The sequence below is a fragment of the Cladophialophora immunda genome (assembly GCF_000835495.1).
Source record: "Cladophialophora immunda strain CBS 83496 unplaced genomic scaffold supercont1.4, whole genome shotgun sequence".
In the NCBI taxonomy this organism is placed as follows: Eukaryota; Fungi; Ascomycota; class Eurotiomycetes; order Chaetothyriales; family Herpotrichiellaceae; genus Cladophialophora; species Cladophialophora immunda.
The window spans coordinates 4,929,080-4,946,642 of record NW_015622544.1 but is presented as its reverse complement, the minus strand read 5'-3'; the positions used below and the strand labels follow the sequence as shown (position 1 = coordinate 4,946,642).

At 52.4% G+C, this 17,563-nt stretch overlaps 3 protein-coding genes across 5 annotated transcripts; 1 reads left to right on the top strand and 2 right to left on the bottom strand.

Moving 5' to 3' along the window:
• Window positions 1–625: 625 nt before the first annotated feature.
• PV07_08046 lies at window positions 626–3,267 on the top strand. Of its 2 annotated transcripts, XM_016395174.1 has the most exons (4): window positions 626–1,399; window positions 1,469–1,517; window positions 1,572–2,029; window positions 2,086–3,267. In XM_016395174.1, the coding sequence occupies exons 1-4, from the start codon at window positions 1,354–1,356 to the stop codon at window positions 2,346–2,348; spliced, it is 816 nt and encodes a 271-aa protein (XP_016248593.1). In that variant the 5' UTR covers window positions 626–1,353; the 3' UTR covers window positions 2,349–3,267. The 2 variants fall into 2 exon arrangements, with proteins under 2 accessions (XP_016248593.1, XP_016248594.1); XM_016395175.1 differs by having other exon boundaries at window positions 1,572–3,267.
• PV07_08045 (uncharacterized protein) lies at window positions 3,259–10,024 on the bottom strand. The gene is made up of 3 exons (XM_016395173.1): window positions 4,099–10,024; window positions 3,948–4,016; window positions 3,259–3,866 (listed from the first exon to the last, which is right to left on the bottom strand). The coding sequence occupies exons 1-3, from the start codon at window positions 9,618–9,620 to the stop codon at window positions 3,860–3,862; spliced, it is 5,598 nt and encodes a 1,865-aa protein (XP_016248592.1). The 5' UTR covers window positions 9,621–10,024; the 3' UTR covers window positions 3,259–3,859.
• A 122-nt stretch (window positions 10,025–10,146) lies between these two features.
• On the bottom strand, window positions 10,147–12,234 carry PV07_08044. Of its 2 annotated transcripts, XM_016395171.1 has the most exons (3): window positions 12,089–12,234; window positions 11,816–12,035; window positions 10,147–11,762 (listed from the first exon to the last, which is right to left on the bottom strand). In XM_016395171.1, exons 2-3 carry the CDS (start codon window positions 11,952–11,954, stop codon window positions 10,294–10,296), a joined length of 1,608 nt encoding a protein of 535 aa, XP_016248590.1. In that variant the 5' UTR covers window positions 11,955–12,035; window positions 12,089–12,234; the 3' UTR covers window positions 10,147–10,293. The 2 variants fall into 2 exon arrangements, with proteins under 2 accessions (XP_016248590.1, XP_016248591.1); XM_016395172.1 differs by having other exon boundaries at window positions 10,147–12,035.
• Window positions 12,235–17,563: the final 5,329 nt, after the last annotated feature.

Below are 17,563 nucleotides of genomic sequence, written 5' to 3'. Positions count from 1 at the left end.
TAGTGGACTTCTTAGCTAGCTTCTGGTGCTTCTGGTGCTTGCGGTGCCTGCTGGTGGTGGTGGGGGGGGGGGGGCACCCGAGGGGGTCTTCACTAGGCTAAGGGCTAGGCTTGGTGGCTTCCCTATTCCCCGGCCCATTGGCCACTCCCCCTAGTCCCCCCATCCCTTTGGCCTCTTTCCTAACGGCTGTTCCGCCCAGTCGGTGTTTCAATCATGGCCCTTTGTCTCCTGCTCTGCTTCTTCCCACCTGCATCCCCGGCAAGCTTTCGTCTCTCTCGAACTTTTGGTCCCTTTTTCTTCCCATGTAACTCTACCATCTCGCTTGAAGCATCACTTCTGTCCGGTTCAAGACGCCCTGGTGATGCGGACGATGCGGGAGATCACGACGAGCCGACCATCATTTCATCATGCCGACTGACTCGATGCCTGATCACCGTCCTCCTGGTACCCAATCCGCCGAGTCTTGAGCCTGGGAGGCTCTAGTCCTGTCCCACAATTGGACGCCATCATCCAATGCTCGGAGTCGAAGGCAGGGTACAAACGGACGGAGTACGTACGGAAAAGACCAGTGTGTGTGGGCATGTGGGTGCGTGGGTGCTAGTTCTTCAACCCCCCCCCCCTGGTCGCAAAGCCAGCCTTCCCGAACCTCGTCTCTCACACTTCCTGCTTCAACATTTCCAACCATACATTTCTATCTTCACAGTTCCCCCTCTCCTCAATCACACGACCCAAGACCTTTGTCACTTCCGATAGACACAACACCCGACGCCTCCTATATCATCCAGTGCGACCTTGCCCACCACCATTGTCGCCAAATTCGTCAATATCAACATCCCACCGTCCACCCGCGCATCTGCCACCTGCACCTTTGCGCCCACTCATCCCACTGCCAGCAGCACCTGCCCGTATCCCTCGACTTCCCCGGCCCAGCATTAAATTGCATCCCACTTCTGTCCCGACTATTGCAGTCTCTCGACTTTCTCGTCCCGATTTCTTGCGATATTCCTACGAATCCTCTCTCGACCTCCTGACCATCTGCCCCCCGTGTCTGCAGCGTCGCTCTCCCCTTTTTGTCGCGAATAAAGAAAGCCTCCAGTACAGATCCAAATCTCAGGGATCGAGACGCAAATAGTCCTCGGAATCCTCAGAGCGCCTCCGTGCGCAGTCCCCCGTCGTTCGGATCGTCCTTCGCCATAATAAAAGTTGCTCCTACCTTCTCCGGGACTTTGTCTCTCTTGCAGGATCGCAGTTTCCTCCACTAGAGTCTCAGAGCCTTCCACACCAGCTTCACAGTTATTTTGCGCTCCAAGAGGGGGACCCTTCTCTTAAAACCTCTCATTCCACCATTCCACCATGGCGGACAAAATTTCCATCACTATATGCGGTGATGGAGGTTGCGGTATGTTTTCTTGCCTTTTCCGTGTCGCCGGCGCATGTGGCACGTTCCGCTGACGTTTTCCCTCTGCAGGCAAGTCGTCCATTACATTGCGCCTCGTCAGATCGCAATGGACTTCCGAGTACGTTATTCTCCTTGTCCCCTTGACCAAAAGGATCCTGCTAACTCTGCGCAGATATGATCCTACTATCGAGGACTCGTACTCGGTAACCCGAACAGTGGACGGCTTAAACTACTATCTCTCACTCACCGACACAGCCGGCCAAGAAGAGTATCGAAGTTTGTGGGCTGCCTCCAACCTCCAGTCTGACGCTTTTCTCCTGGTTTATGACATCACCAATGCTGCCTCTCTCGACGGGCTTTCGTGGTTTCTTGACATGATTGACATTGAAGCCGAGAACAGAGTCGAAGAGAACTCCCGGTTGCTCCGCGAAAAGGGAGCCAAGGTCCGCGGCAGAAGGGAAGATGGATGGAAGTTTCCTCCAATCAAGATCGTCGCCGGTAACAAATGTGATCTTAAAGATGCCAGAGTGGTCAGCAGCAAGGTGGGCTGGGAATGGGCCAAGAGCAGAAACTGTGGTTTTATGGAGACAAGTGCGCGAGAAATGGTCAACATCGAGGAGACCTTTGCTCGTAAGTCGACGCTGCTCTTCCGTCCGTCAATGTCCCTGGCTAATGAGAGTCGACAGTGATCGTGCGCAGAGTGGTTGAGGCAAGAAGGCAGCACGGTGCCGGCGCTGGCTCGCTACCCCATCAAGCACCGTTTGCCTCCAAGGGCCATACTCCTAACGTTAGCGGTGCTGGAGCGGCATCTTACCAGATGCCTGCGTCCATGCAACCAAACCGACAATTATCCACCCCTAATCCCTTGCCTCCTACGGAGAAATCAGGCTTCGATGACGACAACGCTAATGTCCCTTGGTGGAAGAAAGTATTCTGCTGCCGAGGTTGACGATTTCGTTGATAGTCCATGAAATACTTCGGGCTTGTACAACACGGCGGCCGTCTCATCTACATGGCTTTATCTTGGTGTTGTAATATTATGTTACAGGGGTACACCTCACCACGCTTTTTGTGGCTCAACTCCTTCGATGAGAAGAGAGTCTACCACGTGTATCAACTCAGCAACGGGTATGAGCGAAGACACCACCGCTTATCATCAGGATTCTTTGTCTTGTGCGCTCAGCTTTCCGAGCCGGGACACCGGCAATCACTACTACCAGACTGAGCCGCATGGGCGTTCTCTTCACCTATCATGAAGGCATAGTATTTGTCGGCAGGCACTGGCTTTCAGAGACTGCTGCAGGATCTCTATGATCTTGGCTCCAAACATGAAGCAAATTGTCAGTGCTCTTCAAGCCTGATTGAAGGTGAACAGATCAGCCGACAGTGGGAAAAGGAGGTCGACAGGACTGTATCCATCAGACCGGCGAGCAGACGTCGACAGTCAGTGTTATATCAATGCCTGATGTATTCTTTGGGGAGAAGACATAGAGTTTTGCAGGCAAGACGGGTGGGTGGCCGCGAGGCCGGAAAAGTGAGTTTTGAAGATGTCCAGCGATGTACCTTTTTGCTATGTATCATGCTGTTTTCAATTTGTGCTGTATAGTCAGAACTGTCGATATTTTTTGAAAGACCTTGTGAGGGAAAGAAGACGAGATCGGATTTGACCAAGACAAGCGCTACAATGCTTTGATCTACTGCCATTATAGAATCTTCCACAGCGAAGTCCGCTGAAAGTCGAATCCGGCTGCGGGACAGCGAACCACTGATGTACATAGATATTTCTCAGATATATTGTTCTAGAAGATGCTGAACTATCTACGACAAGTAATGTATCACCCATCACGGACGGTCCTCCGATGTCGATGTCGCTCGACGATGCGGAGTATGGCAGCGTCGAGTATGTCCGGGGAGCGAGTCCGTCATCAGTTTTCCCATCTCGTACGCCGGGACCATCGGGAGAGGTATGTGTGCTCCTTGACAAGGGTGGTACAGGGGACATGTACAGATTCGATCTGCAGGCGCGTGATCCATTCTGCGCCTCATACACAGGCAGACCCTGCCGAAGGAAAGATAGACCAACAGAATAAATATATTGCGAAAGTGCTGCGGGGCAATGCTCGCTCGCCAAAGTCCATGCGCCGTTCCTCCCGTAGAATGCTCGAATGCCAGTATGGAACCATGGGGAAATACAAATATGCCCTTTTTTTTTCGTCGGCCGTAGCATGAATGTTAAGACAAAGTGTATGACATCAATCGCTTTCTTTTCCACTGGAACATGACCCTGTGCTCTCATGCCGGTGTCTGGATCTGTACGTTTTCCTCTCCATGTGCCTCTCTCCCTCTCTGCGGAACCTCTTTGACTCGACAGCCCTATGATTGAACCAGCCTGAATGTAAGGAAGCAATAATGAAGTGTAGATGTGGGAGCTGTTTGCATCCCCTCGTGAGGTTGGCATGATCAGATACTAAAGCCAACTGTCAGTGCCTTCATTCGAAGTCTTCCATTGTCGTCCTGTGTGTAGGGCGACGGTCAGAGGGCCACTCACTAGATTTCGATCGGACTGATCTGGTCAAACGGAAACAACCAGTTACTTCCGGCCTCGACTTTCTCCAACCTAGACACAAACAACCGTCAGCACTTGGACGACGATATACGAAGTACGAGAAAAGACACGTTCGCCGCGACAAATCACTTACCAATCATAGGGCCAGACCACGAGATGTCCCTGGACACAGCCCAACAGCTCTTCCGCCTCTTCAATGGCCAGTATGTCATCGCTCGCGCTGAAGTCACGTCTACTGGACCTAGTAGTAGCCCTTCTGCGTCGACGACCACTTCCACCAAGGTTGGCCGTGGAATGAGCGGCATTCTGGTTCACCGCATCCGAATACCCAACAAAGGGACCGTTGGTGGTTGATGGAGTACCGTTTGATGCCGGTTTCTCCTTTTCCACCGCCGTCGAGCTCAGGCTGCTGATGGGTCGCTCGGTGCTGAAGTCATCGTCTTCGCCGGTTCCGCTGCCTTCGTCGACGATGGCCTGTCCTTCGTGGACAGTCTGTAGTCCCGCTTTTTCCTCCGTCAACGTTTCCTGCCGATGCAAGGTGGGCATCCCTTGTCTTTCAGCCTGCGCGTGATTGGTCTCGGCAGCCCAGCGCCGAAGTTTCTCCTTTTCAGCGGTCTCATGAGCGTGGTTCGTCTTTTCCCCAAGCACGTTCTTGATTTTCGCCTTCACATCGCCAGTTGCCTTCTCAATATCGGTGGGAACGTGAGTTACCGCCTTAATTTGTGCGGCCGGATGTCGAGACCCGGCTCCGGGTGGACCGCTTTTGGCGACGGATCCAGCTCGCGAAGGATCGGACACCTTGTCTTCCTTAGGAAGGTCATTGCCTTGCAATTGGTTAAAGCGTTGTTCATATGCCACGTACTGATGATATTCGTCCCAGTTCCGCACTTGGTTATCTGGCATACACCGAAACACAGTGCGGTATATCTTGGTGTTATTTTCTGCCACCGCGTGCCAGGTGTCGTAGAGGAAGGCGTCGTGGATCGGGTCCGTCATCGAATCCCGATCGACCAGCGGCCGTCGCAGCTCATCCATCAGTGGATGGTGAGGGCGAATCGAGTCCTTGGAACTGACCTTGGCAAGTCCAGGACCTCCTATGTCCGAGTCGTCCCCCGAGGGTAGAGGGGGCAACTGCGACAACATGGGTAAGCCCAGCTGTATCGTGTCCATGCGGCTCAAACCGGGCTTGGGAGGCAGTGGAGGGTTTGGTGTCTCCATCTTGACCACATACGATGGCAGCCGAAGCTGTTCACCATGTTTTCGCGGATCTTCCAAGGCGGCTTTGCCCTCTGGATCAATGCTCGAGAACAAAACCTCCTTGTTCACCTTGACAAGCGTGCTGTCTCGTCCGTCTCCCAGTCCTTTGGCGGCAATCTCCGCCATCCTGTCATATCCGTGCCCTTCTACATCTTGCCGGTGGTGGGGATCGCCAGTAACGCGCGGGTCTTGAGTCACACCGGCCCTCTTCGATTTGAGGTTAGGGTTGCCCTGTTGCTCCCAATCTACATCATGGTTGAAGCTCCTGAACTCCTCAGTGCGTTGAAGCAATTCCTCGTGCAGTTCCGTATCTTGCCCATGCAGTGGACTTAGCACATCGTCCACTTCTGAGAGAGGGCTCCCAAAAGCGTCTTCTGGGGATTCTGATCGGACTGACTTTCCAGAGGAATGCATTTTGTTGTGTTCTGCTTCCATCACTTGTGCATCTTCCATGATCTTGTCAACATCCAGGCCGAGGTGTTCGCGCATCAAACGCATGCGGAGCGTGTGCGGGAAGCGACCAACCTGATAGGGTTTGCCGTTCATCCACGACCAGACCATATCTGTATCACGCACAATAGCAGCACATTCCGAATCACGATTTCCCAGCAATGATCGTTCATTGATGTTTGCGGATCCAATCAATGCAATTCTGTCATCGACCACCATACATTTCGCGTGGATGTAGAGTTGTTCGGTCACAAGCGTCTTGCGTGGGCCGATTCTGCCCCACTGACGAAGACTGTAGAACTGGATATATTCTTCAGGATCCACGCCAACAGCCTTCAACCGACCGAATATGGACGATTCTCCTCGGCAGATACTGCGATATTGATACTGCATGATCAGCCGCACGCTGGTTCCACCTTCTTCCTCAACCGTGTTCTGGAAACCAGGAATCAACGGAATAATGATCACCGCTTTCCAAGCCTCCTCGTTCTTGCTGGCACGGGTGATTCGTTCCACAAGAGCGTCGCCGATTTTGTTGTGTACCGTGGCACCTTCGGTCTCACAGCTAGAGATGAAAAATTGGTTTTCAATGTAGACGAAATGCTCGGATTCCTCAATCAGCTTGATGTAGGCGTTCATGATGCTGTGCTCTGTCTTGTCCGGAGTACCTAATGACCAAGGCCCGGCGGAGCGACAAATCTGGACTTCACATGTTCCATCGAGACCAAGCGCTTCCAGATCGGCTGGGTCAAAGTCTGGAGGGGGGAGCAAAAAAGGCGTGGGGCGTGTTGGTTTGCGTTGCCGCAGGATGTAGTTCCACCTCTGGACAAAATGCCTGGTCAGGTCACGAGCTGGTTGCCCGACAACCTGCATTGAAATATCATGCCACGGCATTCGGGCTACTCTTGAACGGTCGTACATCTCTTCGTATGGCTTATTAAGCGCATAGAAGTCTTGTATCCTTGGATTCGAGTAGTCCTTTCCCGGCCACAGTTGGCAATGATCCGCATCCTTAGGCTCCTCACTTGGCTCAAAGCCAGTGGGCTTGTCATCGACGAGCGTGTGTTGAGGAGTATCCCATCTGCCAAAGCACAAGTCAATGCCTCCGACAAAAGCCACGGTGTGGTCAACGATGCATATCTTTTCATGATGCGCCCAGAAGAAGGTGTTTTGCCGAAATTGATTCGGTGATCTCTGGACAAATACGTTGGGGTGCAGGTCCAGGAGAGAGAATTTGGTGTACTGAGAGTCTATTGGAATAGCCGCGTCGATATTGCGATAAACGATGACGAAGATCTTGACCCCTTCTTCGGCTTTCTTCTTCAGGAGTCGGTCAAGACGCCATTTCTGACTGATGGCAGGAGGCCGCCTCATATACAGCTCGGGGCTCAACCACCAGTCGTGGATATAAATGACATCTTTGGCTTGGTTCAAGGCGCGAGATACCACCCACATGTGGTCTCTGCCGTCGACAAGCCACTGGGCAAAGCAATTCGGCCTCACTGGAGCGAAGCTGTCGAACCTGTTAATTTTTGCCCAGGGCGATCCTGCAACCATTTCTCTGATGGACTCCTCGAATTGTTGCAACTGGCGTTCGTTGTTAGAGATGAGTTTCAACTTTCTTTCCGAGTTGACCAATTTGAGACGATGGTGCTGTGGATGTTTGGCAGATTCCTTTGCTGCCTCTGCCAACTCCTTCGCACTTCTCTGGTCGCTCGACCGTAACCTTCGGGATTGTATTTTGAAGTCTGAATCGAACAAAAATACATCATAAATGTGCATCTGCTCTGCGGAGTCCACACAGACAACATAACTGTGTCTGACCAGGAACCACTTTGGAGTATGCCGCTTCTTAAACTCGAGGGCATTCAAGGCTCTGAAATCGAGGCCTTTGGCCGATCGGATGAGCAAAAGCCCTTCTTTACCATGCTCACTTCCCTCGGCAGCAAGACGAACACCAAGAGCTGATATTTCCAGGAATCTGCACAAACGGTTGCTCTCCGGACGAAACAGCATAAACTGAATCATCTGTTGCAGATATTTTTCCAGAGTCTTACGCTGGCGCTCGGCAAACATCTCTCGGCGCGTACTCCCAGGGGTTATAGGATCGTGAAGCCCTGCCACGCTTGATTTCCGCCGTCCTGAATTCATCCCAGGTCGAGTCTGGCTTCGAGGAGTTGGTCTTTCGGTGTCTGTTGCTGTGCCTGGTTCGGTATCGTCCCCAGCGTCAGCCTCTTCGTCATCGCCTTCATCGGCGAACAAGCGTAGAGACTTCAGGTATGGGAACACCTCCAAAGGAAACTTTGGCATTTTCTTTCGCCCGTCGCTTCTTAATCTAAGTCTCCCAGCGTTATAGGCGGCTTTGTATCTCAAATGCATTTTAGAGAAATCTCCAAGCGATCGTTTGATCACCCATTTCATCCGGTTGGCACCATTACCGTATTCACATTCAATCTTGAAGATCAGATGTCGCAGGACCTTGTCCTCGTCGGACTCCTTGATCGATTTTTCATCCTTACTCTTGTGCTGGTCAACTTCGCTGTCGGTGACTTGCACCTTGAGCTGTTCCAGAAGCACTGGTACCCTTCTGTGATCATGCTCGTCGCGCTGGAACATACTGGCGAGCATCAGAGCTGCAGGAGCTGCGGCGGCCAATTCAGCGAGAAGGGCGGCAGATCTTTGGACCTCGGGAGTGGGCGGTTTCTTCCTACCCTGACCGAGGGTTTTAATACTGTTCTTGAGTTGCCTCCATTTGGCGGCGCTCAGGGTTGAACTTCGCTCGGCCAGCAGCTTTCGGCGTGAAGGTGTCTTGGGAGTTTGTGCCTCATTGGAGCCAGCTTCTCGAGAGGAAGTAATGCTAGCAAAATTGAGCAGGGTCAGCGGTCTTCTCAGACCATCTGGTGTAGTATCGCCTGGCTTTCTCTGACCGCCATAGCTTAAACCCCGGAGAGGATGACGAGGTGTCCAACCACTGCTGTTAGTGAGTTGCTTGCGCCCTTCATCCTCAGAGACACCCTGAGGGCTGTTAATCATATCGGTATCCGTGGCTCTTCTGATGAGTGCACGAGGTCTTTCTATGTCCGTATCAGAGTTGATAGGAGCACTTGCAAAGCCTGGACGCATCAAGCTGTGGGGAGATGACGGTGCGGTTTCAATGTCGTCAAAACGTTGTATTTTCCGCCGCCGTTTTCGAGTTGCCCACTGCGACACGCTGTTCTCTGCAGCGCTACTCTCCTCCGCATCGGCATCGGCATCAGCACCGCTATCTTCCTCCAAGGTAGCAGCGAGCCCAGCCTCGTTGCGGCCCGATGGAGTAGAAAGTTGGTTGTCGACATCCTTGCCGTCCACAGAACGCCCACTGGCCGACAGACCGCTGGGAGACCGAGTATGACTGAACGAATATCCTTGAGGTATAGCCAGTGCCCTCAACCTGGCATACAGGGAGTGGTGTTTATCCTGCTCTGAACCATCGGCTCGGCCAACTGGAGGCGTGGTGTGGCCATTGCTATGCGGGCTGATCTCTTGGGTGTCTCGAGAAAACTGCACACTCTTTCTGCCCGCTGTGGGAGTCCCATTGCTCTGCAACGCATTGTCCGAATCAGCGGGTTCTCTTCCGCCAACCGACTGTTCGTTCGTCACACTCCGGGCGAGGTTTGATCCGGAACCGTACGTCTTTTTCAGGGCACTTGACGTCCTGGATGCTGTGGAAAAGGGGGTGAGCTTGTCAGGCGAAGCGTCTCGTGGAGTCGAGCCCGAAGGAGTCGGACCAGCGCCCGGTGTGTTGCTTGAGCGGCTATTAGACAGGATTGCAGGACCCGGTTCCCCGTTGACTTTGAAGGCGGGCTGAAATGCTGGTTGCAGCTGCGCACTCTTTACTTGCAGTTTTTCTCGATCAGTTGCTGCCCCTACACCCATGGGGTTTTGCTTCATCTCAGCTGCCTCTGCCATGGCAATAGGAGCGGATGACGGAGGCGAGCAGACAGCGTGGTAGCTGAATCACCACAGGTCCTCCTCTTCCGCCGCCAGAGGCTGATCTCAGACACAGTTCGTCATCATTCTTGTATATGCATCTCTTTAAATCTGACGATTTGAATCACGAGGACTGGAGGACAGGCAGTTGATCGCAGTCGTGCCAATATCGCGGTCTCGTATTGGATGAAGGATACGGCGGGTAAACTCGAATGGGTAACGGTGAGCTGCTGCCAAAACTGAACCAGTGTTGATGCTTCTCATGTGCACCCACGGGCGCTGCAGGTAAAACGTGCAAGTTATCGGCGCTGCTTCTGGAATATAGTGAGTGATCACCTTCTAAGCAGCCCGTTGGCCATGCGCAGTTGGAACGGCCACTTGTGGAGAACGTCAACATCAGGAAACCGCCAAGGCGGGACTCCTTTCCATTTCTCCCCGCATCGAAAATATTAAAATTGCCATTACGGTGGATTGCTGCGCATGGCGAGGCTGTAACGTGCATAGGGGAGGCTTCATGCATTCCGGAACCTAGAAGTATATACTCAATTGAAACTAGTCACAGCTCAGGGGAAGAAGGTCACCGAGTATGATCATTGCTAGCCAACACGGAGACCTATCCCATCTATCCAATGGATACGAATTGGACAGACGCTCAATAAGACGACATGTCTCCCGCATAGTGCTGCCACCAGACACCCATACAAGCTGCCACTACCAGGTCACACATCTTCAAACCCTCGTCATTGATGATGAGCTTGCCTAGCTTGGCACTGTGGCCTTTGAATCCACCTCCAGCCTTCTCCCGTCCAAGATCAAGGCTCATCCGAATCTGGTCACCCGGCTTGTCGAGCTGTGCTGGGTCCTCCATGGAGCCGGTGTTGTCGCTGATCGAGAGCTGTTTTCGCGCTCTGTGCGTCAAGGTTTGGAAGCTTCGCCTCCACTGTTCTCTATTGGAGGAAGTTTCCGGACGTGATATAGACGTGTCGTGAGACAAGTCCGACATATGATTGGCCTGTTTCTTGTTCGGGTCCTTCAACCGAAGTGATGCCCACGGTAGATTGAAGCGTAGTTCTGCAACATCTGCACTTACACCTGGCATGGATGTATTTGCCCCTGGTAGTAAATGCCGACATCGTAGGCTTTTCCCATCCAGGCCATTGCCGAAAGCGCACATCCCTTGCCACGGCGAGAGGAAAGCGTAGGCCTGCTTCAATCTTCGGCCAGTTGATTGGGGAGCGTTTGAATAGGACTCCATGGAACTGCCTCTCCTCCTTGTCAATAATGATCCATCATCACTAGATGTTTGCATATAGGCGACCTTTCTGCGGAACCCAGCACCTCCACCAGCTTCTAACTGCACGAACTTGGTATAACCCGGTGAGGTGAGCTCAATGTCAACCTTCCGCAACGGTGCTTCTGTGGTCTGCTGGACTATGCTCCCAACGTTCCATTGACTACCAGAAGCGGGATCTCGCCGAATCACTGTAATGCGCAACGTTCCAGTTCGCGCATTGACGGGTATAGACCCTGCGGACGGTGAACTAGGATGTTGCCAATAGTGGTCAAGGTCGCCACTGATCGGCAATTCCTGATCAGTATCTGACTGATTGTATCCATGAGCATCAGTATGAAGCACTGGTTGAACTGGCTTCCTGGCCAATCTAAGTTGAATTTGTGCATTTTCAATGGGGCTCGGAGATGGGCTCTCTTCACAATCCTGCGTCTTTGAAGGCATTAATCGGGCGCCGACAGGCTTGCCAGACGGAACATTCCGGTTGTCCGTAGTGGCCAGCCGGAGATGAGTGCCACGCGCTACATAGCGCTCTGCTTGAGTCGCAGTTTTTGACTCTGGCAAGGGAGGTTGATAATGAGGATAGCTCTTGGGTGGAGTTGGCGGTCTCTGAGAAGCAGGATAGTTCGCGTAGGGGGTAGGGGGAAGAGGTTTCCTCTGTATGGGAGGGATTTCTTGGCCGCGAGTCTCTGTAGTCTGTGCGGCTTCCAGTGATTTTCTCAGCGCCTCGTCTTCAGGTCTCTCAACATGGAGGAAATATAGACTGGACTGGACAGCCTCGATACTTATCGAGGCTTTAGTCGCCGGTTTCAGGGGCGTGAGGAACACATCTACAAGAATTCAATGCATGTCCCTCCCTTGTACAATTCCATCCTCTTCTCACCTTTGCTACCTGGCACCCGAACAATGTAGAGCACAAGCGATTCATGGACTTCATGAGTGGGGTTCCTCGGGTAGCGTGGTGGGTTTGCTAGCAAGTTATTGAGGGAGGATATAGATTGAGCTTCGATGGGCGTATTCATGTGTGGTGATCTTGGGATCGCGGCAATAAAACTGCGTCGATGAATGCGGGAAGCGTCGAAGGGAAAGGTGTATTATGGTGCCTTGATTGTCAGCTCTCAACCTCCCATGAATGGAAAAGGGCACTTCAACTCACCGAGAGGATGGCTTTAGCATTATGGCTGATGCCTGCATAACAGACTGCGTGCCGCTGCGGTGATTGGGATAGACTGATAACAGACAAATACGAGCCTTGAAGCCTTGCAGCCTGGGACGCTTCGTGTGCCAAAATAAACCCAAGCCTGCGCAATGTTTTGCTGATGACGCCAGGGCTGCCGGAGAAACGACGGGGGTTCTGGGACCCGCTTTGGTGCTCAGCCTCATCAGCCACAGCCTTGCTTACGCAGCCTAAGACCACACTCCCAGTGCTCCCTAGTCTGGACAAGAACCAACAAGATGGACTTCGCGGTGTGTATTTTCTCTCTTCTATTTATTCCTTTGTGTGCTTGGCACCCATTACTATAAGGAGACTTACATGGCAGAATGGGCCCCTCTGCTGCCCAACATTGTCAAGTGTTGGGCGTGGGTTCGTCAAAGGCATGGGGAGCAATTGTTCTCCGAAACGCCGTCTAGCCCCCTTCGTATGAGTACTCTCAGGCCCCGATCCTAACGTGTCTCTATCCGAGCCTTTTGTGCCCTTGGTGTCGACTTCGACCATGCTAAACTCCAGTATGCAATTAGTCCAACCCCCTGGGGACGGACTGTTGGCACGGCTTCAATGGGATAGGGCCACCAGTTTGCATTCCATTCTGGGTCGCTGGTAGAGATAGATGCCTCCATCTGTGAAATAGACCCCTTGTGTCTGCTGCGAACAGTCTCTTCTCTAGATGACAGGGGCCCACAGTCCCCGTCAAAGCAATCTCTCCGTCTCGAAACAGGCTGTTTGGTGTGCAAACCAAGCGAGAGGTCAAAAGTAACCGAATGAGCCTGGAGCGTACCCTGCTGTGACGCACCGTCAAGCCAACATGGACGTCCTCCCCCAAGGGCAGAGAAAGTGGCTCGGTTCATTGGTTCTTTGTGCAAGAATGGGCTCGATCTCGAGGATCAGCCGAGCGAGACCTGCGTCGAGCTTTGGGCGCAGGTCTGAAGTGCGTGTGTCAAAGTAACATCCCGGGAGTTGAGGCATCATTCCACCTGTTCTCGTCAGCGGTCAATCCAGCACCTGAGATAGGCTTGCATTGTAGCATGGTTCTCGAAAGCAGACGAGCGATAGTTTCAGGACAATGCCGGTCTTTTCAATCCGACTACCCCATGTGATATTCGTGACCCATCCATATTCACTTTACCGGGGCCCTACCGTACCGCTCTTTGATCCGCCAAGCAATACTCACCAGCACCACCCTCGGAAACAACGACCATATATATTTACTTGCTCAGAATTCTGTCAACATTCGACCGGTGCCATGGTGCAAGCAATAAGTCTCGTCCACAGTCTTCTTGAATCAGCATTCATCTCCCTAACTCGCAGCCAGTATTTGCATAGCTGAGGGTCATTGAAACGTAGGAGCTCTACTCTGTAACTCCCTAATTCGGATGATATGATGACTTCGAATATGTTCATAGTGGGTGCGCAGGAGCTCTGAAACATGATATGAAGCTATAGGTGGGAGCAACAACGCCCTTGGATCCAACCGAATGTGAACCACCAAAAAAAATTCCTTCGCGGGGTTTTCTCACAACAAGCCAAAAAAGTGAGTTTTTTTGCTTTTCAACAGGAAGCAAGTAGCGCTTGTATGGTAGAGAGGTATTTGGGGGTTCAATCTACTTAGTCAGTGTGCAATACAGGGGGGCCTTTTCCTTTTTGTTCGATCGAGGTGTGTTGACAAGTAGTTGTTTCTGCGCATTCGGCAGTGATTGTGTGCGCTCTTTGCGAATGAGGTACTTGGCGGCTCACCTTCAGTAACAAACCCAGGGACGTAGTGGGTGTCCATCCAGCTTGACCTTCCCCTTTCAGCCTTGTGCGTTTCCAGAGGCGCGTACCGATAGGAGGTATATTGGTCCTTGCTTATCTTGCAAGATATTTAGACTGACCGTTGCATCAGTGGATGGATTCTACTGAGCTCGGCTGTCGAATGACTGTCCCGTGGTAATAACGACTTCTTAATTGCCGAGAGCGACCTCTTTCCACGTGTTCTTGTCGTGTGTATCCCGGTACTCCGTACCTCTCAAGTCTCGACAGATTACATTGCTGGTGCAAGCTCTGAGAAAGACGACCTGTCCTGAGGTCGGGAATTCTCCGTGATGCTCCGTATGACGTCGCACTAAGAACTCCACCCTGCAGATCCTCCACCAAAACAGGTCCCCGCTTCCCCTCGTGTCAGCCAATCACGATCAAGCCACTCCATGCCAAGCTCCTGGGCCAGCGTCACTTGGGAGCCAGACTCGCAAGGGTCCCTGATAATCTCCACGTTTCTCGTTGCACCAACTGCCCGCTGATCGATATGCCGAGCAGTAGTAGTGGTGGCATTCAGCGCCTGGCAGGCGTCATTGCTGGAAATGTGCGCTAGGACGGGCAGGTGCAGATACCAAGGAAGGAAGAGGGAGATAAGGGCCTGGGAGTGCGCTGCTCATCTTCTCTGCGGACACCATGGATATCCGCCGCTCTGCTCTGGACGTACACTCCCTGGCCCTGCCTTCTGCTTGCCTTGAAATCGAAAACCACTCGCGTGGAATGCAAGTGTAACGATCTGAAATCAAAATTCGCTTTGGTTGTTACCAAAGAAATCACTGTTGGCTAGGCTAAGGTCCTGGACAACTTCGAGCAACCATATATTTGAGATCAGTTGTCTCGCAGTCCTTTTCTCATCTATTTAGTCGACCAAATACCCTATCTTGTTGGATCCTCTGACACGATGGGCACAAGCAATGACTCAAGCCCAACCCGCAACGGCGGTTCCATCGCGATTCTTGACCCCGAGAAGCAGACCGCGATGGAACGCGACAACGGGGCCAATATCATCACTGCCTCAGAAAAAGACCTGAACTCAATGCCACCCATCGATCACGCCGCCGAACGACACCTAGTCCGCAAACTCGACTTCTACATCGTCCCTCCAACCATGCTACTCTACCTCGTCTCCTTTCTGGACCGAGTCAACATTGGCAATGCGCGGCTGTACAATATGGAAGAAGATTTGGGACTTCACGGGTCGCAGTATCAAACAGCGGTTAGCCTGTTGTTTGTGACATACATACTCTGTGAGACGCCGAGCAATCTCGTCATTAAGAGACTGAGGCCAAGTCGGTGGATTGCCTTCATTACTTTTGCGTAGGTCCTCTCCTTTCAAGTTTATTTACGCAGGGATGTTGTGGAGATTGAGCCAGAATGGACAAAATCCAACGAAGCGCGAAAAGTGTCTCGATTGAGATAGTTTCTTATTTTGCGCTTGCCAAAGAGAAGCTACACTGACACTTTCAATTTCAATGGTAGGTGGGGAGTTGTCGCCACCTTGACAGGCATTGTCCAGAATTATGGAGGGTTGATCGCTTGCCGCTTGATCATGGGCGCTCTTGAGGCAGGACTCTTCCCAGGTAACGAGTGGCTGGACCACGTTGACTATAGGAACAAGTGAACTGACCTCTAAAAGGCATGACAATATATCTTACCATGTTCTACACCAAAAGGGAGATCGCGCTCAGGGTCGGCTATCTGTTTGTCTCGGCCGCCTTGGCTGGAAGCGTGGGCGGCCTTCTGGCTTACGGAATCGGCTTCATGGACGGCGTGGCGGGTCAGTCGGGATGGAGATGGATCATGATCATAGAGGGCCTACCTAGCGTTGTACTGGGTGTCGTGGTTTATTTCTGGCTCGCCGACGAACCAGAAACGGCATATTATCTTTCTGAGAAAGAGAGAGAGCTGATGGTTCTGCGAAAGCGGCGCCATATCGGGCATACGATGTCAGGCGACTTACTCCACAAAGAAGACGTGCTGAAAGCACTCAAGGACTGGAAGGTGTGGATGTTTGCCTGTGGTCAATTCGGCGTCGATACCATGCTCTACGGGTATTCGACCTTTCTGCCCACCATCATCAAAGGACTGGGGAAATGGTCGACAGCTGAAACACAGGCACTCACGGTACCGTGCTACGCGTTAGGGGCAATCACTTATTTGGTTGTCGCCTGGGCATCGGACAGATTCCAGCACCGAGCGCTCGCTGTTGTTCCTTTCTGCGTGGTGAGCATTATTGGGTATGCCATTCTGATCGCAGACGTCAGTCCAGGAGCCCATTATTTCGCCTGTTTTATGGTCGCAGTAGGGCTCTACGTCTCAGTCGGTATTCCGCTTGCGTGGGTGCCATCAAGTAAGTCATGTTCTTCTTCCGCTCGAACCACAGAGTAGCTGATTCTCTCTGATAGATCAACCTCGGTATGGTAAACGCACAACTGCGAGTGGCATTCAACTTACCGTGAGTAACTTCCTGCCTCGAAAGGACTGCCGCCCCGGGAGATTCACTGTCTCGGGAATGTGGTGTTGTCAACAAGGCTAACTCGAAACCTCTAGATTGGAAATGCAGCCGGTATCATGGCGCCCTTCGTAAGTTTTGCACATTGGATTCTCTCCTGCACACTCGACCTCTGACACATTTCCAGCTCTACAAAACCAACGAGGCCCCTCGGTATGTCCGCGGTCAAGCCGTGTCGCTCTCGATGGTTGCTATGGCCGGTGTGATATATGTTCTGATGGGAGCCTATTTCTTTGCTCGAAACAAGCGTCGCTTGGCCGGGCAGGAAGATTCGAAGATGGCTGGGAAGACGGAGGAAGAGATTGCGGAAATGGGCGACGAAAACCCACGGTACATGTTTACGTACTGAAGGCTAGGCCCGGGTGGCCGACGGTCTGCGCTGAATACCTTATGGCCCACTGACACGCGATTGAGGTCGAAAGGCTTGCAGCTGGCTCTGATGACCGCTTGTAAAGTCCACCGTCACTCTGGTCCTCGAGGAACTGTGGTGTCGACCGCCCTGAAAACAGTGCTTCGAATGAAGTGATCTCGACAACTTCGAATTCAAGTGGTTGCCCTCTCTCTGTGTCTGCGTGTAATGGTGATGTCGAGCCGGTTCAAGCCGGTTTTCCGTCCTGCGAATGCCGGCACCCCTGTCAAAGTGCCGCTACTATTTCTGTCCATGAAGTCGTTCGCATATGCTGAGCGGCGGGTTGTTAGGCAATAATCAATCGATATGATTGCCATGGAAGGCAATCTCAATCACCATCGGAATCGCTTTGAGAAGCACGCAGCGGTGACCCGGTTTTGCAGTCGGCTGTATTGGCCGACTGACGTGTCACAAAACCCATCGAGGTTGTGATGAATGGCTAGGCACCATTGGCTGCTTCCGCCAACTGAGCAACACAGTCCACTGGTTACAGTGTTTGCACACAAAGCATGATTTGTTGGGTCACAGGCGCCCAAGCTACTTTGTGCTTGCCTGTTGGCCTGGTTTGCCAGCTGGGGATCTGCCTGATATCTGGCACCCAGACATTGAGCCAACACAGAAGAGAGGATCTTCCCCAGTATGGTCCAACGAATCACAAGAACGAGAGTCATGGGACAGATGTGTGGTAATCAGAGTGCTC